Source organism: Cryptomeria japonica, chromosome 2, assembly GCF_030272615.1.
Source record: "Cryptomeria japonica chromosome 2, Sugi_1.0, whole genome shotgun sequence".
Classification (NCBI taxonomy): Eukaryota; Viridiplantae; Streptophyta; class Pinopsida; order Cupressales; family Cupressaceae; genus Cryptomeria; species Cryptomeria japonica.
In genome coordinates this window covers 189,990,179-190,000,106 of record NC_081406.1, presented here as the reverse complement: position 1 = coordinate 190,000,106, position 9,928 = coordinate 189,990,179, and the positions used below count along the sequence as shown (strand labels likewise).

Below are 9,928 nucleotides of genomic sequence, written 5' to 3'. Positions count from 1 at the left end.
ATGCAAGGTTTACCAATTAATTATTCTTTAAATCCTTCTGCAACATAATATTTTCACTATCCACATTATGTAATGTTGTAAAGTAGTAAATAATTCACCCAATAAATTTGTCTGAAATTTGCAATCAAAAATCACCCAATAATATTTTTATAAAGTTGCCTGCAATTTGTGAGCAAAAATCAACATTGTTGTAAAATGTGTACATTTTTTACTCAGAGACTTATTCCAAAATGCAAATCAATTTTCCAAAAATTATAGATCACCAAACCATGATTTTATATCATTTTTAGAGGTTTTTCTTAAAGCTATCTATGCTTCCCTTCATTTTGGGCCCATTTTGATAAAGCTATTCTTAGTGCAATGACTAGTGTATAAGTGATATATTCTTAAGCACAAAAGTTAGAAAATAACATGACCCCTACTCGATTCCATATAGACACATCCCTAGGGATGAATCCTAACTCTTAATTTGTTTATTCATTACTTTGAATCAAGTCCAAGAGTGTGAAAATGACCTTGAACTTTTAAAATCCAAATTTAAGTGTATGCTCTCACAATTCCACCCAACTAGATATTCTAAGATAACTAAAATACAAAAATATGTTAACTTTTGTGTTAGTATGTTATATTTAAGGTCAAACTCTAATTCACTTTTACAAACCTAGGATTCTTAAGCATAAGAATTCAAGATGCATTCATAGCATCATAGTAAAGCACCATCAACTTCACCAACATCACTACATGCTTTCTTAATGCCTTTGGTTATTTATGTTAAACCATTGATTGTTTATAATTTCTTAGTGCAGATATCAAGCATGAGTGGACCCTAAAGTTAGCCCTTGTTGACCACTCTCTCTCTACCAATCACCATATTTGTCTACAGAGCACCCCAAGTCTTGTTCAAAGAAAAAAATTTCTTCAAAAGAAAGCTCAAGGAAGCTATTGAGATCTACAATCACCCTACCAACCTTAACCGTGATGATAGTTGGAGTCTTAGTGTGTCTTAGCAACCTTATTATCCAAGATCTGATAGTCTTCCTTTTCCTTTTTTTTCTTATATTTTCCTCTCTACCCCTCATCGTCCCCTGGCCTATCAGTTCTGTTCGTTGGTTGTGTTGCTCCCTCGTCTCCCCCATGCCTCCCTTTTTTCTTTTTCTTCCTTTCTTTTCCTTGCCCTTATTTCTCCCCCATCCTTCCTTGACCCAATCCTTTTCCTTCTTGCTCTTCTTCCCTCCTTGCTCTCTGTTTCTTTCTTCCCCTTTCCTTTCGGCTTTCTTCCTCCCCCTTGTCTTGGCTTCTCCTTTCCTTTCTCTTTTTCTTGGTGATCGCCTTCCATCTCCTTACCTCTCTCTTCTCTTGGTCATGCATTTTGGTGTCTTCTTCTTCCCCTTGTTTTTTCCCTCATCCTTTATCACCCCCTTGCGTGTTTCTATTGTCGTTTATTTTCTAGTTTTCATTCTCTTTCCCTGTCTTTCTTTAGTGGTCCTCAAACCTTTTTTTTTTTTTTTCTTTTTTTTTAGGTAATTTTTATTTGCATTTTTTTTCTGTTGTTTTAATTGTCTTAATATTTTTTTTTTTTTGTGATATATGTGTATGTGGTGCGTGCGTGTGCGCACACACATGTGCATGTGTGTGTGTGTGTACATATATACATATACATATGTGTGTGTGATCAAAATTATATTTTTTTATATATGTATACATACATACATATATATTTCTTCTTGTTTATTTCTTTTTATTTCTTCTTCCTCTCTCTTTTGTCTTTGTTTTTTATAGTTCTTGATTTGTTAGTCTTTTGTTCTTTTAGGTGCTTTTATTTAATAGTGTTATTATTATTTTATTGTATGTTTCCCTTCCTTCTTGCTTTATTTTATCGTGCCTCATTTTCCCTTCTTTTTTCGTATTTTTATCAATTTCACTTTGGTTCTTATCTTCTTTCTATTGTTGTCCTTTAATTATTTTTGTTTATTTAGTTTTATTTTCTTTCTTTTTTGTCTTGCCCTTTCTATCCTCCACTTTTAATCTTTGACCATCTTGGTCTCTCAATTTTTGTGCCTCATTTCTCTCACTCTTCCCTTCTTTTATTTGGGCTTGGTCTGCACTTAACATCTTCTCTTATTTGATTCCTTTGGCTCTCATTATTCCGATGATAGACCACAAAGTGTGATCCAAAACGTTGAGGCAAAAATTTTAAACACAATCAAATTTATAGAATTCTTACAAATCATTTAATGAATGTTTCTATTCTTTCATTTATTATTGTTAATCGAATAATATTAAATTATAATAAAAAAATAAATATATAAATTTGAAGAATTAAAATATTGGATAAAATTAAATAAACAATAATGTATAAAGATATTTTATAAAAATGATAACGACTATATATGCACCCTGTTGAGAATGATTAAGATTAAAATAATTTTTAATAATAAATTTATGATGAGCATGCGAATAAAATGAAAATGGTTTTGCATGTAATAATCAAATTATAAGCGAAGGTTCTGCGTAAAGGTTGAGTGTATGAGTACAATGATAGCACAAAGTACACATTAAAGTTGTGATTTACTTACTACATAGTCATGAAAATTCAAATGCTCCATTCAGATTGATTTACATGTTATACGGCCATGATAAAGTTATGTACAAAATATCTTCAAGTGTTCTTATTTTATTATGAAATTTTACAAGTTACTTTTAGAATTATAATTATGTGGAGCACTAATACAAAAGGATTTTTAATTTTGGTTTATGAAAAGTGACTTTAATATAATTACATATTTTTTAACTAAAAATAATGAAATTATCTTAATTTAAAAAAATAATATAAAATGATTATGTTATTCATGAAATAGATTTTTTAAAAACATTTTTCTAATTTAAATTATAAACAATACTTTAAAAAAAATGTGTTTTAATAAAATTAAATTTTAGAATGAATATATTAAAAGATATAAAATATAATTACAATTTTTTTATTTAAAATATTTTTAATATTAATAAATTTTAAATTTATTATTATATTTTTAAAATAAAATTCATATACATAGAAAATAATATTAAATTATTAGATTAGATTTTAACATTCCTTAAAAACTATTTATCTTGTTTAAATGAAAATAAAAATAAATTTTAATTAAAATGAATTTTAAAATATGAATATATTAAAAGAAGTATATAATTAGAAATGTATTTGTCTATTTTTTGAAATATTTTTATAATATAATAAATTTTATTGTATTTTTAACATGAAAGCGAGACAGGGCCTCCACATCCTCCATTATCATCTGGGTTGAGGGGAGATTGGACCTCGTGCTTTACCACATAAGTATCCAACTTCAACCCAATAAAATTTAAATTTAAATGTTATTATATTTCTTAAATAAATTTCTTAAAGATAAAGAACAATATTCTTAAAAAAAAAATCACAAAGATAGAGAACAATATTAAATTATAATAGAACAACTAATTATAAAGGTTGTTATTATGAATTAAGGTATTGGGTATAATTAAATAAATATTTATATACAGTTTGTTTTATAAGACTACAACAATAATATGTATAATAAATTGTTTATAATAATTAATTTTGATGGTGTGCATACTTACAAATATTTATATATAAAATAGTCTGAAATGGATGACAATGACATGCATATAAATTGTTTATTGTAATTATACAAATAATACTTCTTTATTTGTTAAATAATCATCTTGAATCCCTCCTAAAACTAATTTTAATGTTCTATAAAACATTACTATAAGTTAAATTATCCCTTACTATAAGTTAAATTATCCCTTAAATTTTTTTAATAAAAAGTAAGAAACATTAGGCATCAAAGTATTTTGTCTATCCAATTAACACCTAGCGAATGAGAACAACAATTTTTGAGATTAAAGTACATGAGATATATGATTGCCAACGTGTAAAACTACAAAAGTAAATTCATGATTTAACTCAAAAGCTTATATTACATTGAAGCATTTTACTTTAGCCATTAAAGTTTTAGAGGGATTGAATTTTTTCACACTTATTAAAGGAATCCACTTTAATTTTTATATGAAAATTCCCAATTCCAAAGCAGGGTAAATGACAAGTCGTGGAAGTGATCATCTTTAATTCCATCGGAGGTCAAAAGAATGTCGATGACAATGCCATCCACTAACGTATTTTGTAAATTGTGCAGATGAAGTTAAAAAAAAATTATGTATGGAAGACTGTAATTAGAAGCTTAGATCGAGACTATGTCATATCATATTATATTATATATTTGTTTAAGCAGCATGTAATCTAAGACAAGATCAGATATAAAAATGGTAGTGAGATCTTTGTTATTAATTGTGAGTCTGCTCTTGAATTATTGAGCCACTAATGAAAAGTTTTGGCAGTCAGTCTGTATTATAGTTGGGTTGATCAGGGTGGCAGAAGCATCAATCCCCAATGGTGCAGGCAAATCGAATCCGGGCTTGAGCATGGGATCCTGGGCTTTTGCTGCTGAGAATCTTCTGCAATCCATGGGGGGGAAATAGTGAGCTTTTAGTGGAATTCATGAATGTTTCAGTCCTGTGCTTAAGTCAGGTTGATCCCCTGTAGCTGATATGGAGTGTTTGCAGTAGTTTTGGAGTGTTGGCAGTAGTTTTGGCTTTGAGTTTCTGGCTATGGAGGAGTTGGGTGTGTTCAGATTGGGCACACTATTTGAATGAGAAGAAAAAATGGAGTACTGAAGGTGGAGGAGATTGATCAGATTGTTTGGAGCTTATCAGAAGCTTTAAACATGGTGTTTTCAGTTGCATATTCAGGACTACTTACAGTGGTGTTTTTGTTTTTCTGTGCTTGTGGTACTGATCTGTATGAAGATGGGAAGGTGCTACTGAGGCTCAGATCCAATCTGGATGACCCTCTGGGCCACCTCCATGACTGGAGACCAGATGTATTGGAGAGATATTGTAGCTGGTCTGGAGTGAGCTGCAATGATGAGGGAAGAGTTTCAGAACTTGATCTTTCAAGGATGAATCTCACTGGAAATGTGCCTGAAGATATTCAGATGCTGAGAAGACTTAAAAGCTTGAAGCTGGCCTCCAATGGCTTCACTGGTCCACTGCCTGGATCTATAGCCAATCTCACTGAATTGATTGTTTTGGACATTAGTAGGAATTTCTTTAATGGAAGCTTTCCCAGTGGATTGTCCAAAGCAAAGGCTCTGGTGAACATTTCTGCATACAGCAATAACTTCACTGGGTCATTGCCTGAGGATATTGGTATGCTGTCTGAGTTGGTGCATCTGGACTTCAGAGGAAGCTTTTTTGATGGGACCATTCCATCTTCATATGGGAGCCTGCCCAAGCTCAAATTTTTAGGACTCTCTGGGAATAATATTGGAGGTTATATTCCTCCAGAGCTAGGGAAGTTGTCAATGCTGGAGAACCTTATATTGGCGTATAATAAGTTTGAGGGGGGAATTCCTGCAGAGCTTGGGAATCTGAGCAGATTGGAGTATTTAGATCTTGCCTTTTCTAATATTTCTGGGATCATCCCACCAGAGTTAGGCAAGTTAAGGAAGTTGCATACCTTATTTTTTTTCAAGAATAGGCTAAGTGGAACTATCCCTAGAGAAATTGGAAACATGAGTTCCCTAAAGTCTTTAGATCTCTCAGACAATTTCCTCTCAGGGAGCCTTCCTTATGAAATAGGTAAGCTCAAGGGCTTAACACTTCTGAGTCTTATGCTAAATAGTTTCAGTGGTAGAATTCCAGAAAGTATGTGTGAGCTTCCTGAACTGGAGACTCTGGAAATCTGGAACAACTCCTTTACAGGGATACTTCCACAGGAGCTTGGCAGGAACTCATCTCTGCAGTGGTTAGATGTCTCTTCTAATTCCTTCACTGGTACACTACCTCCCCATTTATGTGGAGGAGGCAATCTAGTCAGATTGATTATGTTCAACAATGGTTTCTCAGGACCTATTCCTAAGAGTTTGGCTAACTGCCCCTCTCTGTGGAGAGTAAGAATGCACAATAACCAGCTCTCTGGGGCTATCCCTGCAGGATTTGGATTGCTGCCTAATCTCACAAGGCTTGAATTGGCCAGAAACAGGCTGAATGGCAGCATCCCACCTGATCTAAGCCAAGCCTCCAAACTGTCTTTTGTGGATCTTTCCTACAATGAGATTCAGGATGGTCTGTCATCTGATATGTGGAAGCAAATGACAATTCTGCAGAGCTTTTATGCTTCCAACAACAAGTTAGTTGGTAGAATTCCTACTGATTTTGGAGAATGCCCAAGCTTGTCAGTGCTTGACTTGTCTAAGAATTATCTTTCAGGTACAATTCCCAGTAGCCTTAAGATGTGCAACAGGCTTCTAAGGCTAGATTTGAGACAAAATGAATTGAGTGGACTCATCCCTCCAGAGCTTGCCTCACTGCCCGTTTTAGCCATGCTAGACCTCTCTGAAAACTCTCTATCCGGCATGATATCCCCTGCATTTGGTAATTCCACAGCCCTGGAGATCTTCAATGTGTCCCACAATGATCTTTCTGGCCCACTCCCAAGGGAAGGAATATTCAAGTCTCTGAATCCAGATGCTTTAGCAGGGAATCCAGGACTGTGTGGGGGAGTTTTGCCCAATCCTTGTTTCATTACTGACAACATGAGTGGGCAATCACCCAATGTACCTAAGAAGGGACCTACATCACTGGTCCTGATAGTTGGAATCATATTTGCAGTTTCTCTGGCAATTTTACTTGTAGGGGTGCATTTGTTTTACAGGAAATTTCAAGATGGGGTTCTTTGCAGGAATATCAGATTCAAGGACAACATCTATCTCAGTGATGAATGGCCATGGCGGCTGACTGCATTTCAGAGACTAAGTTTCACAAGCACAGACATACTGGCCTGCATAAAGGAAAGCAACATCATAGGAATAGGTGGAACAGGAACCGTTTACAAGGCAGAGATGCCCAGCGGTGAGATCGTTGCAGTGAAAAAGCTTTGGAGAAGCCATGAACATGCCAAAGATTACAAAGACCCAAGCTTCCATGCAGAGGCAGATGTCTTGGGAACGTTGAGACATAGAAATATAGTGAGATTGTTGGCCTACTGTTACAACAATGTAAACCCAATGCTCATCTACGAGTACATGCCAAATGGTAGCCTGGCAGAAGCCTTGCACGGAAAGGAAGCCTCACAAAACAACATGTTGGCAGATTGGGTTACAAGATATAATATTGCTGTGGGGATCGCCCAGGGATTATGCTATCTTCACCATGATTGTTTTCCCTTGGTTGTACACAGAGATGTCAAATCAAACAATATTCTCCTTGACTCCAATCTTAATGCCCGCCTTGCTGACTTTGGAGTGGCAAAGCTCGTCGAGAACAATGAACCAATGTCAACTGTTACTGGCTCCTACGGTTACATTGCTCCAGGTTAGTATGTTCTCTAGCAATTTTGATTTTGAGTTAACCAGTGTTTATAACCTGTCCCTACTCATCTTGGCTGTTTTAGAAGTTCCCCACAGACATTATGTCAGCAAATGATCTCAGTCACATGGGGTTAGCCCCCAATGACCATGGACCATAGGTGATACCAGCAACTCAAGTATTATACCTGATCGCTGGAGAAATTACCCCAATCTTGAAAAATCTATACAAGTCCAATAGCCTCATTTCTGTGTGGCTCAATCACCTCAGTCCTACAAACTGCAAAGCCAAAACCCCAATATTATAGTTACTAGGAGATGTAGTGGTACTGGGACAGGTAAAATTCGAGTTCAAGAATAGGTTATATTAAATATAAATGTAGACGCCAGAAATTGTGGGTATGGGGAATATGGATTAGGAGGAAATGATTATCTAGCAATCAGGATGCATCATGACATTCATGACTGGATGTAACATAACTGAAGTTTCTCATCAATGAGGATCATTTCTAACTTGTTCACTCTACCATGCCTCAAATGAATAACAACAGTCTTTATTGATGAGAAGTCAAAACTTTTGTTATATAACATACAATTGTCAATGTGATGGTGAATCCTGATGGCTGGATGACCATTTCTACATTGAGATAAGTAAATTAGAATATACTAGTAAATGACTAAGAAGATGCTATATGATATATATAAATGTAGTCATTAAAAATTATGGGTATGAGAACAAATAAATAATTAAGAAGGAAGTTATATTATAAATCATGGATATAAGAACAAATAAATAATTAAGAAGGAAGTTATATTATATATAAATGTAATCACCAGAAATTGTAGGTATAGGGACTTATACCAGGTCTTTTACTTTGTCTTCTAATGTTTCTCGGTTACTCCTAATCACATGAGTAGTCAGTATTCAGTTTTAGTTAGCATTAATTTTTTACCATTTATTACATTAAGATGTAAAAGCTTTTGGTTTAAACTTTGTATGTTTTTTAATTCTATGCTTCGCATCACATTAATGGATTGCTTTCCTTTTTCTGATGATGGACCACTCAGTGTGATCGGAAAAGTTGAGAAAAAAGACCATACACAATTTAAACCAAAAACTTCTGCATTTTAATACCCAATTCTGTAAAACCATAAAAACCCAATTGCCTCATCTGTGTTGGTCAAACACTCCAAAACTGTAATAATCCCAATAGCCTCAGCTCTACATACCCTGCAAAAGGGTCTGCACAGTCCAAGTACATAAATGGAGTTTTTTGTTTTACAGTAGTGTGAAGATGCTAATGTCCAAATCATTGCTGTTGGCATTGCAGAATATGCATACACATTGAAGGTAGATGAGAAGAGTGATATATACAGTTTTGGGGTGGTCTTAATGGAGCTTCTGACAGGCAAGAGGCCAATTGAGCCTCTTGAATTTGGAGAGGGAATGAACATTGTAGAGTGGGTGAGATCCAAACATGGAGTTAAGGATGGTATGGAACAGGCCTTAGATCCCAATGTTGCAGGCTCCTCCAATTCTGTAAAAGAGGAGATGATTTTAGTGCTGAGGATTGCTTTGTTGTGCACCAGCAGCATCCCAAGGGACAGGCCTTCCATGAGAGATGTGGTCACCATGTTGGGTGAAGCCATGCCCAGAAGGAAAAGCAGTGGAAATACTAAAGATGCTCACCAGTTTCATCACCATGAATGCAGTCTGCAAATAATGCAATCAACTTAAATGCTGGTAATAGAGATGATCACCACCAATGGAGAAAGTGAATCAGGCCATATATTATAAGATGAAAGCCCGAAGCATTACATCATCAACCCACTGTAGTATCTCCATCTCCCATATATTTTTTAGTTTGTAACAGTACCCTACTTTGAAGATAACAGCTGTAAGAATGTATTCTGTTAGTTGGGAGCTTGTTTTGCCATGTATATTTGTATTACTCAATGTGCATTGGTACATGCGAGGATTTATTGTATTCTACTGACCATCACATGGACAGTCTGATGGTTGTTTTAATGTCAAATAGCCGAGGCTATATTATATATCTCCTTCACATGTGAAAATTGAAAATTGTCAGATTTTGTACTGATTGTGATATTGATTTTTTTCTTCTTATTTGGGTTGTCAGGATTATATGACGGTTAAGCCTACTTCCATTTAGATTCTCAGATGCACTCTTCCACCACAACATTTTATTTACTGTGAATGGGTACTTTTGGTAAGCTCGATTTAAAATATTGATGTAAAATAAATTTATATTTTATGACAATATAAGATTAAAAAGATGATAATGGTAATGATGGTTCAAAATCTTGGGTGAATATTTAGGATCTTGTTTATCTATGGGGCAAACGGAATGACTATTTTACCATGAATAATTATATTTGTAGTAATATTTAAACTGGTTTTAGCTTGACCTTCGAGTTTATTTACACTTTAATATTTTTTAATTGATTTTGGTTTCAGTGGTTATTTAAAAGATATAGATAGTTAA

General features: G+C 34.3%; 1 protein-coding gene across 1 annotated transcript; it reads left to right on the top strand.

The window, feature by feature from the left end:
• The first annotated feature begins 4,237 nt into the window (after positions 1–4,237).
• Positions 4,238–9,476, top strand: LOC131049148 (MDIS1-interacting receptor like kinase 1). The gene is made up of 2 exons (XM_057983180.2): positions 4,238–7,428; positions 8,753–9,476. Exons 1-2 carry the CDS (start codon positions 4,704–4,706, stop codon positions 9,157–9,159), a joined length of 3,132 nt encoding a protein of 1,043 aa, XP_057839163.2. The 5' UTR covers positions 4,238–4,703; the 3' UTR covers positions 9,160–9,476.
• Positions 9,477–9,928: the final 452 nt, after the last annotated feature.

Excerpts from the sequence above, each read along its gene's own strand:
- LOC131049148 (XM_057983180.2), top strand. The coding sequence starts at position 4,704 with ATGAGAAGAAAAAATGGAGTACTGAAGGTGGAGGAGATTGATCAGATT. Across the intron at positions 7,429-8,752 it reads CTACGGTTACATTGCTCCAG|AATATGCATACACATTGAAG; the intron begins GTTAGTATGTTC and ends TTGGCATTGCAG.